Raw genomic sequence first — 19,825 nt, forward strand, 5'->3', positions numbered from 1 at the left:
CTGAATCTTCTCACCATTCTACTCTATCATTTGTTAGTTACCTTCAAATATCGCAGATCACATTACAAGACAAAATTCTTGTTCAGAAGTTTATAAAAAAATTGGCACATTTTTTTTATTTTCGGAAGCAGTTTTCTTCAGTGACCGCATTCTATTAGTTTGAAATCCACTGACTGTAAAATCATCATCCAAAATGAAGTTCTATATGATGTGAAAATGGAAGTTGCTTCAATAGCTAAACCCTCAAAACGGCCCCACTGTATATTAGCTCTGCAAAATTGGCACATTTAAAAGATGACAAAGTTCTAGAAATATGAATCATGCTTTGCTTTCCTTTTCTATAGCATTTGCTATGACAGAGGTTACATTTGAAAAGAAAAAAGAGATAGAAATTAAAGAAATAATAATAATTATAAATCATATACTAACATGTTTATCTAAATGAAAAAATGTACGTAAAATTACAAGAGAGCTTTTGCAACTCCACTGATTAGGATCAAAGCCTACCAGAGTGCAAAATGGTCAAATTCATTCAACAGGGTCAACAATTGGCACCCATGAGCTGAATCATGGGATTGATCTTTGTATCCTGAATTGTCGAAATCGTCAGATAGATGTTACATCTTGACAGTCTTGCAGGTGGCAGTCGACTCTGCATTCGTTGGAGTAAAAGAAGAGACGTGAGGTACGATATAAAAGAAAAAGGAAAAATGCATGGAAAATTTAAAATGTTCTGAATAAAACAGCAAGTAGAAAACAACTTACGAATTAGTAAGATAGCTTCATATTTCTCTCTTTCTGTAAGAAGAAGGTTAGTTTCAACTATTTTCTACTCAGGTTCCTGAATAAATCCAAAGAATTTCAGAAATGCTTCTTTGAGGATGAGTTTGATCTTCATCATTGAGGTTGTTCATATAAGTAAACACATTTCAACAATAGTTGAACCCCAATCCATGCAGGTTGGGATGAACTCACGAGCCTTGACAATGCCCCAAGAAAACAGTTCAGCTTCAGCATGTCCTGCTCAGGTTCTTGTGTAAATTCATAGAATTTCGGAGATGCTTCTCTAAGAATGTGATTAGCTCTTTGTAGGTGTCGCTGTTCAGACTAGTATACACATTTTGAACATAGTAAAACTCCGGTCCATACAAGTGGGATGCACATGCAGCCTTGACTGTCAACAGCTGCCAATCACCTGATGCAAAAAAGATCAAGTTATACAGGAAAACCCAAAATACCACATAATGGATCTTGCAACTAATGCCTAGGATTTGAAATGTGAAAAACACGTCTGAGTAACCATAGAACAAAGTAATCACATCAGGTTGGCCCAAGACACTTTGCTTAGGCCAATTTGAAATTATGCTTTTTAGAGCAACATATGAAAGGCCAGTATAATCAGAATCTACAGGTTGTCGTTTTTCTTATTTTCTCATATCAACATTTTACCTGTTTAGTTTCATTTAACAGCCATCTAAGAGTTTTTCATTATCACTTACCAAACCCTTCCCTGTTATCTTCTCCTCAAAATATGACAACTTCTCCGCTTCTCTGGTTCCAACTAGCCTCTAGATGGTTAGCAGGTGAATGCTGGTTAAGTGATCAAATAAACCACCCAAAGATATAACAAGATCTGTGTTAAATGTACTGAGGGTAGTTTGGTCATTTCACAATATTCTGATTGTATCTAGAAGAGTGTTATTAATTTCAGGAAGTTTAAAGTGTCTATGATCCAATTTTCATAATTTTTGGACTTGTATATATGGAGATATAATGTGTTTATGTTAGAGGGGTACATGAGTCTTTTCCTCTACAACTCACTTAAGTTAATTTAAAAAGGGTTAGGAGGCTCATGCCTCACCCTAATCCAGAACTTATGGGTGAAATCCTTGATGGTAGAGTTTGGGTACACTCTTAAGGATCCTATTGTTATGGGACGTAAATAATCAGGTAGCTATTTTCATTGCCAACAATCCAACTTTCCATGAAAAGACGAAACACGTAAAGGTTAATTGCCACTTCATCTGAAATACATTGACAAGTAGTAAGATTGTTATCCCATAAGCCAAGACGACTTGATCAACTTGGAAGTTTCTTTCTCAGAGGCCCTAGACAGAAAGAAGTTCATATCCTTTTGTAACAAGCTGGACCTCCATTCTCGCACCAGCTTGAAGGGGAGTGCTGAGAGTTGCAAATTAGGTATTTTGGTCAATTTGATTGTGGGTAGTTTAGTCAACTTTCTTATATAAGTGTTAAGCTTTAGTTTCCTGGTCTTATATTTATGTTATGATGCTTAATTATGATTTATATAATGTAACTAAGAGAGGGATATATTAGTCTTGTTATACCAACACAATTTAAGTGATTAAAAAGGAGGCAGCAAAGGTCAATTTTTTCCTTGATGTCTGCTCTCTTTCTGCAGCAATTCCTTGTCCCCATCCCCTCTTCCTTTTCTCTCTAAAACTCTGACCTACAACTCAACAACTTTCTTTCTAATTCTCATTTTCATCTCTAATCTTCAAGCATTTTCATTCTCCTTTATTGTTTTTACTTAATTGTGTTAGTAAGAATACTACCCACATAGGTCAATGTCAGGAAAGACCCTGTGATTATCAGTTAGAAACGATCTCCAAACTTCACTTAGCCATTTGAGATAGACTTAGACTTTAATATGGTATCAGAGCAGGATCTTTGTTTTGTTGAGCCTAGTTGGTGCCCCATTTGTATTGTCTATGTCTCATGCCCATTGTTCGTTTGCCTGTTGGGCCTCGCAGATGCTCCATTTGTGTTGTCCACCTCTCAGGTCTATTGTTCGTTTATGTAGGCCTAGACATAATGATAAGTGTCAGTGAAAATAGTGCCACATAAGTTAACGTTAGGAAAGGTCCTGTGGCCACTAGTTGGAAACAGCCTCCTAACTTCGGTTAGTCATTGGCCCAACTTTAACAAACTCATTGGCCCAACCAAGATAATGTGCTCAAATTTGACTCTAGGGTGGAACTACCTCATGCCTTCAATTGAATAAGAATAATGTTGTCTTAAAATGCTTATGTGATTGGAAAGGAGAAAAATAAGATTGCATCTTTCATCCTAACTAGGAGTTCTTGAAAAATAAATGGTTCATTACTAAAAAGAGGCACAAATCCATACTGCATGAAGGCACACATACCTGCTTGCATTTCTGAGAGATGGATTTTCTTATTGAAGTGACGTGTGGACCACCATCTACAACGAAGCATCCATGACTTTCTCACTTCACTCTTCATAAATAAGAAAGGCATCCCACTGCAGTAGAAAGATGAAGCGGTTTTACAATGACTCCTATCAGTCTGTTGGGCTGTGGACATCTGATCTTCCTCATACAGAGATTTCTCACTTTGAAGTCTAAAGAGACATAAAGCAAATTCTTCCCATATGTCACATGCTGCAAAGGTCACATCCAGATGTGAAGCTATCATCTCTAATAGTGGCTCAATATTGTAACTCCCTAAGAGGATCAAGAAAAAACATATTCAGTGCCAGCAAACCAGTGACAAAACTTCAACTGGTAATCTATGGGAACAGAACTAAGGGCGAAAAAGAGTCCCAAATGCCCAATCATCTAACTGCACAGACTAGAAACTGGAAGAAAAAAGAGCAACACTGATCTGGACACTGGAAACAATTTTGACCAGATCCTACCATGTCCAGCTCCAGCAACCCAAATATCCACATAATTTTGAGTATAGATTAATAGCAAAAACTGAAAGCTGCATCGAAATTCCAGCAACCCTTTGAGTTAATTCACTATGATGAATGGTGACATATTGATTACCTAGTCTTTTTAGTTTCAAGTATTTTTTGTCATTTATCGATGATTTTAGTAGGGCTACATGGGTATATCTACTGAAAGAGATGACAAATTTTTTTAATGTATTTTTTCAGTTTTAAAATGAAATCAAAATTCCATTTGGTGTTTCACTTTGTGTATTCCGATTGGCTAACAGACTTGAGCTCAGGAATCATAAATTGGCTTCGTTCTATGCATTAAATGACATTTTAAATCAAACTTTCCATACCTCACAACAATATGGGGTAGCTAGGAAAAAAAAAAAAAAACTGGCCTGAACTATTTTGTGCCAAATGAATGTCTCTAAAGGGCTCTAGATTGATGTTATCCTTGCAACATTTTGTTTAATAAATAATACATCATCCTCCATTCTAGGAGAAAAATCTCATTAAAACCTCATGGCAAGGTATTTGATGTGTGTGTTTGAGTGTATGGGTGCTTTAGTCCACTGGACACACTGTTTGCTAGATCCATTCAATGTACCTTTTTAATCTAATCACATCAACAAAAAATGTATAAGCATTATGACCTTAAAGCATTAAAGGCATATGTTACTTTACTGATGACACACTTTTTTAGGAAGTCCCACATTTTTCTTTATCTAGTGAATATGATATTATTCCTCAATCTCATCATGATCTAGTTTTGCCAATTCTAGGTGATATGCTCAACAAGTTCTACCCCTTCCCTTTGAAAACCATTACAGGTCTATCAGCACCGGAAAGCAATGTCTCAGTGTGCAGAGAGGCCAATATTATAAGATTGTGCCAGAGAAGAGAAAGAGACCTCTCTTTCATTGTCAATGAGTTTGATTTACCTATCCCTTCGTAAAGGAACTCAGTTGTGTACCCAACATCCACTGTCACAATACGTATCCGTTGATTTTCCTTCTCCTACATACAAGTCCTTTCCCTTGTCCTTGTCTTGTTTGTCCATTCCCAATTTTGTGCAAGAAGATGTTGATTCGGGGATGTAGACCCTTGCCATAATGGCAACTTGTTGACACTGAGTGATCTTGCATTTTCAGGCATGTCTGTATTTGAAGACTAAAAAATAGAAGACAAGATGTCCAATCCAGAGCTCCTTGATTCTATTTCTGGACTGTTGATCCAGTATGGCTTGTTCAACTGCTAGATGAAAGAACCACATGCAATGTCAGGAATGGTGATGAAAGATCTTTTGTCCCCATTGTTGATGGTTACCCAAGTCACCTTGCCAGAACGGTCCATAAGCTTCCTTATGACTAAGATGGTGTCACCATAGCCGAAGGAAAGATCCTTGAGCTGGCGATCCGACGAACCTTTGTGTCATTGTCTCTTGGCCGTTTTACTTCTAACGAGTTTTCAATCATTGTCATTCTCCATCTCATCGGTTTGCTTGCTTTGACAGTCAGGGATGGGTTTCCCTTTTCCTTTTTCTAGCCTCAAAGTCATTCTCATCACTTTATCTCACAATCTCTTCTCCACTTCCTTGGACGGTCACAGGCTGTCACCCTTGAGCTCTCCCTCTGTCTTCATCTCGTTCTCACTCTTGCTCTCCCATTCAGCCGCCCGCTTCCCTTTCGCTCCCCATTAAACTCAAGTTTGTTTCTTTTTCTCAAGCACTCATTTGGAATTATTATTCTGGTGGTTTAGGTGGATAACTTGGTGCTTTCAGAGAGTGATGAAAAAAAGGATCAGAAAAAGTGAAAATTATTTGCAGGGTGGTCAAATTTAGACAAAAAATCTGGGAAAACTTTTTAAGTATTTTCTTCGTATAGAAGTTGCTAGAAGTGAAGATGGTGTTATCTTGTCCTAGAAAGCATGTTATAGACTTATTGTAGGAGTATGAATTGTTGAAGGTTAAGCCAATAAAAAAACCATGGAAGTAAATTCCAAAAAGACAAGGCACATAATAGAAGGCTGGTTGGTAAACTTATTTATGCAACAGTAACTAGACCAAACATTTTTGTTGTCATTAGAATTATAAATCTGTTCATGGAAAACTCAAGGAAAGTTCATCATAAAGCAGCACAATGAGTTTTGAAATACTTGAAAGATGCACTAGATAAAGGTACAAATCCCATGGAGATCTAGGGCTCATGGGGTTTCTAGATGCAAACTATATTGGGTCCAAGATGGATAGGAGACCCACTGCAAGCTATTATAAATTTGTTGGGGGTAACTTTTTTGCCCAACAAATTTATAATAGCTTAGTAAACTAGAAAGCAAGAAACAAGCAGTGGCTGCTTGGTCTAGTGCTAAAGTGGAATAGAGAGCAATGGCTTGCATGGCTAGTGAACTTATGTAGGTAAGATTAATCATGGTTGAGTTTGGTTTTGAAGTAAAAAAATTTATGGTTACGAGGTGTGACAAATAGTTATTTTCATTGATAATAACCTTGTATTTTACAAATGGATAAAGCACATTTAAGTGGAATGCCACTTCACACAAGATGTTGTGAAGAGTGGAAAAATACTAATTCTGCATGTAAGTTCTGCCGATTAGTTAGGATATATTTTTATAAAGGTTCTTGGGAGGCATGAATTCCTTGGTTTTTAAGTCCCAGCTTGAGGAGGTGTGTTGGAAAATACGGGGGTAAAATTTTAATTTCACTATATGTAACATGACATAACCTCGTACTATTAGGAATAATTTGAGCAGTGAATATTTTCTTCCCTTTTAATACTTAAAATTCTGGCAGTTATATGTCTTTATTGTGTCTAAACAGTAGAGGGCCTTTTTTAAATAATTATAAAGAGGGTTAGGGGTCGTGAGAAGCCTCTAACGAGACTCTCATTTGATGGTAATTGGAGAACTTCTCTTCTCCTTGTATCTTCTTCTCTTCTTCTAATCTTATCAATCTCAAGATTTTACGTTTCTGTTACTTGGTCCATGTTGTACAATCAGCAAATAGATTAGTTGTTACCCTAACTACATAAGGGGCTATTTGCCAACAGCTCATTGTGCATGACCTCCTAGCCAGCATATTTGTTTTCTTTTTAATAGAACTTTTCACAATTCAAAAGAAAATTATTCAATTGTTGAAAAGTCTGTTTTCTATCAACTTCTTTTTTTTTAAATAGAATTTTCTATCAACTTCATGACCAGAAGCACTATGATCATTCAGTTTTACATCAGTGCCCAAGTTGTATCCAGATCCAACCCCAAATTCATCCTAGTTGGATCCAAATTCAGCACATTACCACTGTGCAAGATGCAAAAAAACTGAAGAAACTTTGGCAAGTAAATAAAATGTGGCACCATGCAGACCAAAGTATACAATGTGAGAACTATGAATCATATTGCAAACGAATGAACAAGATGCAGCCCATACCATTTCTGCACATGCTGATCAAAGCTCCTAATGAATGGTGGCATGTAGGGTCCTTTTTCAGGATATCTTCATAACAAGTTGAAAGCCTAGAGGTGTTGCTCTTCCCAAAGCACTCCAGAAGACTAGCCCGTAATCTGCAGCATGAAATACAACTTGTTCAAAAGAAGAAGAGTGTAGAAGAATACCAGTTTTTGACAGGGTCCCAAATCTAATGCCCGAGTTAACTTTCGGGTAAACACAGAACAGGGAGTGTGTGGAAGATCCAAACCGTGAATCAAGTCAGACGTATTGCAGCATGAAATCAAATGTACCATGTGCATCAAAGGAATCCAGAGACACAAAAGTTTAAGTTTTGAATAGTGATTGGACTCAAGGACCTTAAAGGCAACAATGCAGATGAATTTTGTGAGAATTTCTTCAGCTCCCTTAGTGCCTCTTCCACCTGATCTCCCAGTAATAATAGCTGACAAAGCATTAACACTATCAAGAGTTAAGACCACGGCAAGGAGGGTCTAATTTCAAAAATAAGATTTATTTTTTCTCTTTTTAATACTTCAAAACGAGACCCAAAACTACAACACATATGCAAAGACAGTAATCATTTCTTCCTCTTAATCACATGTACTGTTTTTTTAAGTTTACAGGTACAGAAAGAGAATGTTCACTTATTGTTATTTTTCATTAAAAATTTTTAGAACACATAACAGCTCTAAAAAAATAACTCAAAGAGTCCAATTGCTTACATTGGCCTAGATGAAAATACCACACCTAGAAATCTAAACTTACCTTCTCAAAAACAATAAAAATAAAATAAAAGAAAATTTCACCAAAATCCAATTTATGATGTTGTCTTTTCTCCTTGTGGTATATAATTTATTAAGCAAAGACCACTATTACAGGTAAAAACAGTAACATAAAACAAATAACATATGTGTACAGATCTACATACCTGTATTAAAGGAAGTAAAGCTGCCAATATTGGTGTAGTTGAATAAAGAGCAACACGCAAATATTTCACTGCATTAATATAATGTTCATCCTTTGCTTCCTCACGTAAGTACATGCTGTAATCTATACCTTCCATTGAATGTGGCAAACGTATCGGTAATAAACTTGTACTTAGACCTTGTACAGAAAAAAAAGGAGAAGGAATTCATTATAAACAAGAACAAATACACCAAGTTGACCTCATTGAAAATTGTTACTAACAGACAACTAAAAGGACCTCACTAGGGATTGATTACCCATCCAAAATGTTAATTGAACTAAGAAATGTTCTTTGTAGATGACTGTAAGAAATGTTCATTGCAATGGAACTGAGGACTTCAAATCTGACTACTACAAGACACTGGTCCAGATGACTAGAAAAAAATACACTTGGCGAAGATGTTTTGGTTGTGGGATAACCATTGCTCACCCCCTGCATGGCAAATAATTGTACACAGGCATTTGTGTTTACTATATTGTGGTCCACTTTCGTTCAGCAATTTATGTCCAGATAGCTCAACAAATGCAAATTTTTACAAATGTACCTTACTTAGAAGACAGTGAACAAATATATATATTTCAAAGAAAAGAACAGTGAACACAAAATAGAACTATAAAAGTTGGTCACAGCAAGATAAAACTCACCATAAGGATAAGGAGTAGAAAAATCTAGGATGTCTTCATCATCTTTATCAGGATGCACTTTGGCTTCATTCATTTCAGAACACTCCTTGTAGAACCCCTTCCCAGATAATGCATGCTGAGCCAATGGATTCTCAACAATGTGTGAAGACCTACATTTTCTGTCACCAAAAGATCCATCTGATATATCATGATTGAGAATTTTCTCTTCTTGAGTGCTTACTATATCATTGACAACTGAATAGTCCGCCAGTTCAGGTTTAACATTACAACCACCTAGTGGATCCATTACATGATCATCCAGTGAACCCTGTACGTCATCCTTCTTCAATTGCATCTCTTTGGGAATACCCAAATACCACAGTTGATAACAGATCAAACCCACCATCATATTTACAAATGGATCAGACGCAGATATTGGGTCCAGTGCTAGGCTGAAAAAGAAAAAAAAAGTTAACCACAACTAAGCCTAATTGGCAGTTTTACTAAAATTGAGTTCAAAGGTGAACATCAACAAACTGAAGTAACTAGAATCACAGTGATGTTTGCCAAACACATTAGAAGAAACAAAATTTAAGACAAACAAGAATCTCTTATAAGAAACAGGGTCAGCTTTTGTAAATTTGGAGTAAAAAGCATAAACAATCCATGAGAGGTAAATTCTCACTACAACACCAAAGGATAAACTGGTAGAAAAATAAAAGTATCCAAAAACAAAAGCAGCAACTGCATGAGAGACAAACATACAAGTTGATAATACTGTATGCTTCTTTGAAGTTTCTTTCTGCAAGTAGGAAAAGGACATAATCCAGCTGAATTAGATATTTTTTCTGCAAAACAATGGAAATATATGAGCCTGGTAAAAAAACTATGAGAAGTAATTATAAGCTACTCTCAAACACCAATGATTGGAAAGACAACCTAGTTCTAAGAAACTATAAAGACCCAATAAGCTCCCCCAACCACATAATGACTTCAGCTGTTTATACATAGAACTTTCATATCCAATGTTTTCCTTTTCGAGGCCATTAAAAAGTTTGAGAACAGCTATGCACAGCTGGTTTAAAACAAGGGGAACAGAAAACCTTGTTAAATGATACTTTGGAGTTCAAATGTTCCTTTCAAAGAATTTTTTTTTAAAATAGCCTTTCAAAGATATTGTTATCCAAATATTGGCAATGGTTCATTAGAACCCATGCTTTATTTCAACTGTATGAATAACTAGATATACAAAGAATGCTTTAATATTCCTTTAGAGATTATGAAGTTTTGCTTGTTAAACTTGCTCATATAGTTTTTTTGGTGTATATTTTTAATATGGCCCTCTTAAATGCCATATTTCCAAACATGGCCAACAAGATGCAGTAATTCTGAATACAGTCTTGTGATTTAATTTAACGGCCTATTAAGGTGACACCATCATAGATGTTAAAAAATAACTTACTAAATAGTTACACTTTTAAACTTTTTAATTATTTTTAAATTTTTTCCTAAAATAACAATTTATACATATTTATTTATATATATAAAAAAAGCCGATATGTCTTCCCCCTTGCACACACATCGTCTCCAGCCACATCCAAGTACATTTTGCTCTTCCCACTATCTTCCCAATATATAATTCCAGCAATCAGTGCAGGACAATGTTATGAACTTGATAGCGAGCCGTGTCACTCAGCGGCACCGTGGCTGAGTCACTGAGTACTAAGTTCTTTAATTTTATATTACTGCATTTTATATCAGTTTTGGAGTAAATATGCCACAGGGGCATTCTTGTAATTTTCACCCTAAACTCTGGATGGTGTCAAGCTTATGTAGGAGGGAAGATGGAATATGAAGAGGCAAGTATTATTTTGGCCCAAAAACAGGATCCCGAGTTTCTCCTTGACGAGCTCAGGGTTGGAGTTCCCCATTGAGCTCTGGTTATCCCCCTTGATCTCTCCTTCTTCCCTCTCCCTTTTCCGTTTTACTGAGTGCAAGCCCAGAACAGTAGCACTGAACTCGTACACTGGTTTCAGGTGCTGCTGTTCAGTTTTAGTCGAGCTCAGCAGGGTGTTGCAGTCCCGTTCCAGCGAGCACAGCAGGGAGCTGCTGTTCTGTTAACCGAGCACACCAGGGGGTTGCTGTCCAGTTCCAGCCGAGCACAGCAGTGTGCTGCTGTTCAGATCTAGTCGAGCACAACAGGGTGCTGCTGTTCAGCTCTAACCGACCACAGCAGTGGAAGAACTTACCCTCTCAGCTCTGAATCTATCCATCCCACGCCGTGTTACACGATCTATGACAAGGGATCCTAACAGACAAGTAGGAAATATGACATACTTCTCATATCCATTTAGGGGCCTCGATTATTGGCAATGGCTGGACAAGCCCCAAGAGCAGAGGGAAGTTGTCAAACAATACAAGGAGAAGACAATAAGACTGGCATGTAAGCAACAGGAAGTGTTGTCAGACATCATGGGCTTGGAGAGGGAAGCTCCAACCAATGTCTGCTGATACATGGCCCAGAAGGTAGTTATCCATTTCTATGCAGAATGCCCCAGCTGAATCTCACACATGGCCTCAAATGCCACACAGATCCCAGCACCATCAACCTCCTCCAACACCAGGTCAATAGCATCTAAACCACCTGCATCAACGATAAGACTCGGATCACCATACAGCCTGTTGAAGGCAGCCTCGGTTGTCAACCTAGATGATCATGGTCATCTAGGTTTTTTTATCACAGAAGGCTCAATACTTGTCATTTTTCTGGAATACTGAATACCTTAGTAATGGGAGCTTCAACAATGCAAACCACCAGGCAGTGATGAACTCAAAATACAACTATTTAACAATTACCACATTCATGATTGCCATATTCCAGAACTCGACGCTGAAGGCCATATTGTACCCACTAAAAGTCTTTGAGGGAGAGAAGCCAGTCCTGGAATGAGGAAGATAAGTCAATCTTGAGCTTGTTGGGCTGAAGAAGTTGTCCAAGGAGCAACAACAGCAGTTGTCAGAGGTTGATAAGGCCTAGATTAGAACTCAAGAGCTGGGACTGGAAGAGATCATTGCTTGATACGGATGAAAAAACAGTATCATGAGTTGCTCTTGATTAGCTCTATCTAGGCCATTGTTCAGTTTTACATTATGAATTTGCAGTATATATTTTATTGTTAGGCTTTAGCAATCATAATGAAATGTTGGGCTTGAAAAGGGATTGCTCAATATCATATCTACCGAAGTAGTTTTCTGATTCGTTAGCAAGCCAAGGGATTGTCCATGTCCTGGGATTTCTCAAAAGCTAATTTGCAGTATATATTTTGATGTTATGCTAAAGTGCTTTTACTAGAGTAGCCCAACCAGACAAGCTATGCAACTCTCCTGTTCATGTGTTAAGCCTTTTTTCTCCCATTCTTTCCCCACACATCCAGAGTTCAACCATAGGCCCTCCTAAAAACGAAGGAAGACCTAATTACTTAGTGGGTAAAGTAAACACTTTACAACCTAAACTATAGCCAAAAAGAGTGGTAACTCTTCTGAAAATTTTATCCAATGATAACTAATTTTGCCCAATTAACTTTTTGCCCAAAAATCAATTCATAGATGGACAAAGAGCCTTAATAGCGAGCACTTCATGTACCCATGCTAAAACATAAGACATCATCTGCGAATTAAAGGAGAAAAGAACTCACCAAAATTATTACAAAAGGGGTTCAACTAGTTACGAGCTTGTGCCTCTAAGAAGGTAATCCCAAGAGCTTTCTAACAATGTTAAATAACATGGTTATAAAGGACAGTCTTGCCTTATCCCTCTGTTCTTTTAAATAACCCTTTTGCTTCCCCACGATCGGTATAGAAGAGGCTGAAGTCATACAACAATAAAACCAAAATGTCCACTTGGAACCAATACCCATTCTACACCTAATCCAATCCAGAAATTTTCAGTTTTAAAATCACCCCAGAACTCTTCGACCTACGAAAATAGTGCAAGAGCTCATGGGCTCCGGCAAAGATAACTTGAATGACCACTGACACCCAAATTCGTAATGATTCAATTCTCCACTTTTTTGTAGTCCCAATGTCTTCTACATAACCAACCAGCAGCTTTTCCAATTACATGGTCCTTACCATTATTTAATCTCAACAGTTACAGCCACGTCTTCTTAGTTGTGAGGCATAGAGAATTGATTTTTGGAAGACACTGGTCGAAGAAGAGCATCACAATACTTCTTGAACATGTTCCCCTCTTCCTCAGTACACAAACAATTTTGAGAGAGAGAAGGCAAAGGATGATCACACAACCTCTCCACTAATGATAAAGAAAGGACGAGTATCCCTATTAACGATTGTAGGACCGTGACAACTAAGTCCATTCATCATCCTTAGAATACGAACTGCTCCAAGCCTCCTGCCATTCCATTGCACTAAGACACTGCAAATTTGCAATGTAGCACATCGTTCAACCATTACTGAAATTCTGAACTGCCAAGCCATTTCAACCTCTAACATACTTCACCATTTTCAACTTTTAACAGAAGCTTGAACATGTTGATGATAGACATTAAAATCTCTAGCAGCAATCAAATAAATCTTCATTGCAATTCCTCTTGGTTCAAGATCTTCACTGCAAATTGTTTTCTTCTACCCACAACATCAATAGAGATGCAAACTACTCCATGCCGAAAGGAGATCCAAATTGAACAGAAGGACTTGTCCCTTCCTCAACACCGATGACTTGGCTTCTACTAAAACAACAATACCCATGATGAGGTCGACGGTAAATTCTCAACCAGGTTAATCATTGCAAATAGATTTTCATGAAGCCTGTTTCCCGTTCTCACCAATTGGCCATTCACTCTTTCCCACCCATCTCTCACTACTCAGATACAACTCCCTCTATTCCCTGAAATCACCCTCATCGGTCGCCTTGCTCATATAGGTTTTGTTGATAATAGTCCCACATGGATCTAGAATTGCAAAGATCTTTTGCTTATAATATGGGAGGATGCCTCCTAACTTCAACTAGTCATTTTGGGATAGACCCAACTTTATCATGGTACCAAGCAAGTATTTGTATTAGCGCCTCCACCTGAAAATGTCTACTAGCAAGAGCTATAAAGATGGCTCACATGTGAAGGGGTTAAGAATAGTCCAACATATATCTAGAATTAGAAAGATCCTCTACTACTTGAGATGAGGCCACTTAACTTCAGGAAGTCATTTTAGGATGAAATTGGATTACGTTGATCAATTTTCATATTAGTCTTTCACTTGTGAAAGTTGCAATTGTAATGATGTTATTCAAACTCACATTTTTTGAACGAAGGGAAGATTTCATCAAGTAAAGGAAAGTAAAAAAAAAAAAAAAAAAAGAGGGAGCTGCCCTAACATATGACCACAATTTTCACTTCTCTCAACATGGAAACTCCTATGATTTGCTTTTGTCTTCTAGTCCCTCTCATGGACCTCATTGCCAGCAGCTGCCACATTCCTCTCCACGAGTTTGTTTTTGAAACTGATGAGCTTTATTAAGCACAAAAGTGCAAACTACAAAAATCAGGAATGGGGTCACATTAAACTAAGAGATTGGAGGGAGACACCATTTCTAGCAAGAGAGTCAACCAAAGAATTGGTTGATCTCGGAACATGAGTCCATACACAAGAAAGAAAAGAGGAGATGTTCTGGACATCATAAAAGGTACTCCAGTAGCACCAAGGAGGCTTGAAAAAGGAGAGGAGCACCAAGAGATTACCACTTTGGAGTCACCTTCCAAGATGTCAGACTAGAGCTACCAGAAGATTGTCCCAAAAAAAGAAACAAATAAAAAAAATTTGCCTTTAAGAAAAAGTTAGGAGAATATAAACAACAAAACATTTTGAGGTCCCCTTCTAAACAGACATTTATCAATTTTTTCACTATGACCCATTACTTACGGAAAACGTGGGTAACTAATATAGGTGACAAGGCTGAGCATACGACCAAGCACAGTTTCTCATATAATTCTAGTTGCATCAGACATTTTCAAGATTATTCGAAGTTACATATCCAGAACTTCTATCACATGTTTTATCAAAAAAAAAAAAAAAAAAAAAAAAAAAAAAAAAAAAAAAACTTCTATCACGTGAGCTTAGAATTGCAAGTGCAAATGCCATCTAGATATATATATGGAAAAAGCAATGGTATTGTTTCACTAGACAAGTGAAAGAAAAATAAATAACAACAATAAAAGTATATTAAATGTGTATGAAAAATGCCAGAAGAGGAAGAAACTATCAAGTATAACTAAGAATGATGAAGGTACCTAGTGTCAACAAAAGAAGGGATTATTATACCTTCATTGATGGATAAGAGCCCATCCAAGCTTCATAGATGCTCTTAATCTTAAATGAAGGGATATAGTTGTTCCCAATATGATTGAGAATCTCAAGTACAGCCTGAGAAACAAAACAATGTTAAATCTACAAATAGAAAGATAAATTTCTCCCTAATCAGGAAATGACCAAATTGCCGACCAAAAAAAATCTTACCCAATATTTTTTCTTATCCTCCATCAGACCACTGTGATCCACTCCTCTTAGTAATGTGCTCAGGACTCCGCTTGCTTCTTTCCAATTTTGCTCCCTCACCAATTTACCAAGAAGACGTCTAAGTCTACACCGATTTTCAGATACCACAAAGGTCAAAGGCTCATTTCTAACCAATTTTCTTGAAGCAAAGCACATTTTCTTTCTGGGCCTCTCTGGAATATCATTGTCACAACCATTAGCAGTCCTGTCCTCTCTCTCGATGGACTTATGGTCAAGAATGACTTCTTGTTTAACCTCTACCTTCATGGTATTGAAGTCCTGATTAATGACTTCCGCCCTCACCTTATTGAACACTTTCAGATTTGTCAAGACCTGAAAAATATCAAACAAAGTTTTCAAGGAACAGATTATTTTGTCTCAACAAAACAAGCATAAGCGTTCATGCATTAACAGAAAAAACATTTTTAGAATTTTACCTTCATGTCCAAATCCCATTCTACTTTTTTTTTTCTTTTTTGAAATAGTGTTGAGTTATATTAACAGGTTCAAAAGAGCAGGATTACAAGGTGGAGGAACCATCCCAAACAATAAGAGGTTGTTGGGATGTTCCAAATTTAGCTAACCTATCAACCAAGGAATTGGTTGACCTAAGAATGTATTCCATGTACAAGAAATTGAGGTTACAATGTCGACAATAGAGGAAATGAAATCCCATTCTACGTTTGCTATAATACATCAACTCAAACCGTTTTGATAGAAAACATTTTTTTCTGAAAGACATTAAACGATGTTTAAAAATACAATTAACAATAAAGGGATATTAAAAACCAAATAAAAATATCAAATTCCAGGATTTCTAAAGATGTGCTTTACAAATCGAACTATGCTTATCTTACGAAGAAGAAAGGGATGCCAGGATGCAGTTGAACCCAATCTTGTTTAACTGGCACTTGGCGTATCAAATCTGGATTTCATTTCTCTCAAGTTTTGGAATTCAAATATGCCTGCCCAACTCCTTTACTTGTCTTAGTGAGCAAAGTATGACAATGACACTACGACAGGAAAATTTTATGCAGTATAACCCTTGCTGCTGTCCCTTGGCATTTATGGCTGGCCTGGAATGGCATAACCTTCTCTTAAAGAAGTCAGTGGAAAGCATTAGTGAGACAACTATGCACTCAATCATTCAAAGGCCCAAGCTCTCCAAGATCTAGCTGAGACTCCTGGTGTGCTGATTAGACAGAATTGGAGAACTATTACAAGGGTCTCCTCCAGAAAGCCCACCAAAGTTGTTGGTCAGATGACACCTGACTTGGTGTCTAAAACTTAAAATCATAGGCAACTCCTTCAGCAACCAGAGGATCACTAGTGTTGCAGTGATCAGAAACCATAATTGGGCCTTGGGTATAACGACATTCTAGAGGCTGAAACCTATGAGATGCTTCAGGTGTAATTGCTCTGCTGTAGCAGTCATGTCTGGCCCCTCATTCTTGAAGGCAACTCAAAGTTAGTCGTGGACAGGATGAGAAAGTCAGCTGACCCTTGGTGACCCCAGCAGCTTTTTGTAGAAGCTTCGGAAAAGGATCAGTATCTCCAAATTACTTGGATCACACAATGAGATCTTCCCACTCCCTTGCTAAGGAAAGTGCACCGTCAACAGCCTATTGTTAGGAATAGTGTTCCTCTTTAGTTGTTTCTTAGTTTTTGAGGTTGTGCTGATTTAGCCCTGTTGGGATAATTTTTTCTTTGCTTTTGTTCTGTTTTGTTGTTTGCTTCCTTGGCTTTTTAAAAAAAAATCACCACTATTTATAAAATAAAATATTGTCTTGATACCAGAAGCTGGCAGAAAAGTTTGGACTGCAACTGTTGGAGTATAATACATCATGTTGAAGTCCTTGTTATCTGGAAAGTCACTTGCTTTATAATTAGTGAACCAGCTTCCGACTAGGCTCGACTTTTTAACTTCTTCTCTCTCAGATTATGGAATGCTACTGAAAGAAAGAATATGTTGACCTGGTCTTTTCATTAAGCCACACCATTGCTTTGTCCAGGTCAAGGTCTCCCATCCTCCCTCAGAATCTTCTCTCATCTCCTCTGGTTTTTTTCTTGTCCAATAGTATGGAAGTCCGTCCAATGGATGAGCGACAAAGATAAATCCAAGTACAAAAAACAAAAAAATCTTTTTTTAAGAAAACCATAGATAAACTATAAAGCTAAAACAGTAATGACAGTAAAAATAATCTATAAGACGCTCTTAACAGATTTGAAAAAGCCCATTAAATCTAAAGATTCTTATCGAGAAAATTTTCTGAAGAATTCCTCTTACAAAAACATTCAATTCTGGTCCAGAAGTTATGCTATCTGCACAATCTTCATACTCAAGAACTGCAGACTGATTCTCTATATGACACATTTGAGGCAACACCTCAAGAAGCACCCTTATAAAAACATAAAAAAGAAAGCAAAAAAAAAAAAAAAAAAAAAAAAGAACATAAAAGCAACCATAACGATTTGCAATCATTTCAATCTTCTAAGAAACAATCATTTTTTATGGGAAAACACAAAAACTCCCGCTACTTCAGATATATTTGTTCATTAAACAAATTAAATAGACAACTCTGTAAAAGTGGCCAGAGACTTGAGCAGATCAATCTCTGCTGCAATTTGACTTTAAGTCAACCAACTGAAGATGTCCAAAAAAAAAAAATCAACAGCCCAATCAATAAAACCTATTAGATAAGTGTATACTGAATCCCCTTTGATGAAGCAAAGAGACGAGGGGTAAGAAAAATACCCCCAGTAGCATTCCAGATAAGGGAAAAACATCAAAAAAACTTTTAAATCTATATCTGCTTCTAAGAAATAAAAACCAAAAAGATACTCACCGGAGAGTGCAGCAGGCGACACAACAGACATGCACAGACCTTGAGAGCACACAGAAACTTAACCGAGCGGATAAATATTAGAAGGATTTTGGAAAGAAGAATGATTTCAGCGGAAAATCTGTTCGAATGAAGAATACAGAAGAGAACGGAAACCACCGAGAACTCACTCCAGAGACCAGTCGCAGAGTCCTATAAGGTTTCCTCGGCAAACAGAAGAGATAAAGGCCTCTCGCTGTTAATCTGTTAATTCACTGTAAACGCGTAGTAACTGTTAATTCACTGTAAACGCGTGATTTCTTGTATAAATTAAGGTGTTTTGAATCAATTGAAACAAGGTTTCCAGAAATTACCCCTTTCCCGTTTTTAACATGGTATCAGAGCGGGAAGAATCAAATCTCGTCTTCTCTAGTCGTCCGTCCTGTCTCAGAGCCGCCCGAGAATCACGATCTGATCTTCGCGTCGGAGCCGTTGGACGAAACCCTCGGCTATTAGCCCCCAACTAAGCGAAAGGCGAAGCTCTGTTTTTCTGCCGTTTTTCGGAGAAAAGGAGAAGAAGTCGTCGCCGTAGCTTGGATTGATCGCGGAAGCTGTTGAAGGACTCCAAGCCGAAATTTCCCCTGTCGCCGGCGTTCGTCTCGTCGGAGTAGGAGGTTTCCGTCCCGCAATGTTCAGAGTTCTTCCGTCCCTCGCTGTCCCGATGCCAGCGTTGCGGAGACGATGAAGCTCTGAAATTAATCCAGCTCCTGAGTACGAGCGGATTAAAATCTGAAGGAGCCTGTCGGACCGGACCGGCGGACCAGACTCAAAGCGACTCGTCCCAGCGACCCGGACAAGGACACTCCTCGACCCGTACCCCCACCCGATTAAATTTTTAAGCATAATGTAATCAGCGCCGAGCCGAACCCGGACCAGGTTGAGCTGAGTTAACTTGGCCTGGTCAACCGGACTCGGCCCACCTTTTTTTACCTATCAATGGGGATAATTATTCGACTCAGTTCTCTTTGTTGGGGTGGATTATTATTTTGAAGTATAGGCAACTTATTACTCGGATCAAGTTTATTACTTGGGACACCACTTCTTGATGGACTTGCTACGATTTATTTCATATGTCCTTATTATTCTTAAGGACTTTTATTATTTACCGGTTATCCACTGCTATACAATTGCACATATATTACATGTTATTTTGGTATTGGCTCATCTCCATTACTATTATTGTGTCTCTTTGATTGAGACTTTATTTCTAAATAAGAACTCCTTGGACGTTTGGCTTGGTGGGTTCATTATTTGTCGACTGTTGTCGGCATTGTTTTGTCTAATACAAAATTTGAATTACCTATGGTGGCCTCAACATCTTATATTTCTCTTTACCCATTACCCATTGGTTATTTGGATGCCTTCCTCCTACCCTTTTATTTATCTCTCACTTACCCCTATTGGCCTACCCTTTTCAAACATTGCTTTGGTTGGTCTCTTTTACTTATATGGGTGTTTTCAAGTCCTTTGAGACTTTTTATTGGTACATGTGAGTATTTTATTGCCATATTGTGAATGACTAACATCACCCACTCTACCTTTTATTGGTACCCTTGGGTAATTTATCGACGTCTGGTTATTGACATACATTACCCACTTTAGTGATTATTATCATTGC

The 19,825-nt window shown here is 37.6% G+C and overlaps 1 protein-coding gene across 5 annotated transcripts; it reads right to left on the reverse strand.

The window, feature by feature from the left end:
• Nucleotides 1-260: 260 nt before the first annotated feature.
• On the reverse strand, nt 261-18,869 carry LOC137952449 (uncharacterized). Of its 5 annotated transcripts, none has more exons than XM_068799559.1 (12): nt 18,522-18,869; nt 18,339-18,422; nt 15,287-15,658; nt 15,092-15,193; nt 9,521-9,603; nt 8,777-9,207; nt 8,094-8,269; nt 7,522-7,607; nt 7,145-7,278; nt 3,170-3,487; nt 766-1,195; nt 261-652 (listed from the first exon to the last, which is right to left on the reverse strand). In XM_068799559.1, exons 3-11 carry the CDS (start codon nt 15,590-15,592, stop codon nt 1,011-1,013), a joined length of 1,821 nt encoding a protein of 606 aa, XP_068655660.1. In that variant the 5' UTR covers nt 15,593-15,658; nt 18,339-18,422; nt 18,522-18,869; the 3' UTR covers nt 261-652; nt 766-1,010. The 5 variants fall into 5 exon arrangements, with proteins under 5 accessions (XP_068655660.1, XP_068655663.1, XP_068655659.1 ...); XM_068799562.1 differs by having other exon boundaries at nt 8,094-8,221; nt 18,172-18,422; XM_068799558.1 differs by having other exon boundaries at nt 18,172-18,422.
• Nucleotides 18,870-19,825: the final 956 nt, after the last annotated feature.

Source organism: Aristolochia californica, unplaced genomic scaffold (genome assembly GCF_029961685.1).
Source record: "Aristolochia californica isolate CCGP_79_NKW_82.1479 unplaced genomic scaffold, dmAriCali1.0.hap1 SCAF_1, whole genome shotgun sequence".
Taxonomy (NCBI): domain Eukaryota; kingdom Viridiplantae; phylum Streptophyta; class Magnoliopsida; order Piperales; family Aristolochiaceae; genus Aristolochia; species Aristolochia californica.

Bases quoted from the DNA above. Each gene is read 5' to 3' on its own strand.
- LOC137952449 (XM_068799561.1), bottom strand. From the start codon at position 15,592: ATGAAGGTAGAGGTTAAACAAGAAGTCATTCTTGACCATAAGTCCATC. The intron at 15,194-15,286 runs GTAAGATTTTTT...TTTGTTTCTCAG, and splicing joins AGGATAAGAAAAAATATTGG to GCTGTACTTGAGATTCTCAA. The intron at 9,208-9,520 runs GTATGTTTGTCT...TTTCTTTTTCAG, and splicing joins GCATACAGTATTATCAACTT to CCTAGCACTGGACCCAATAT.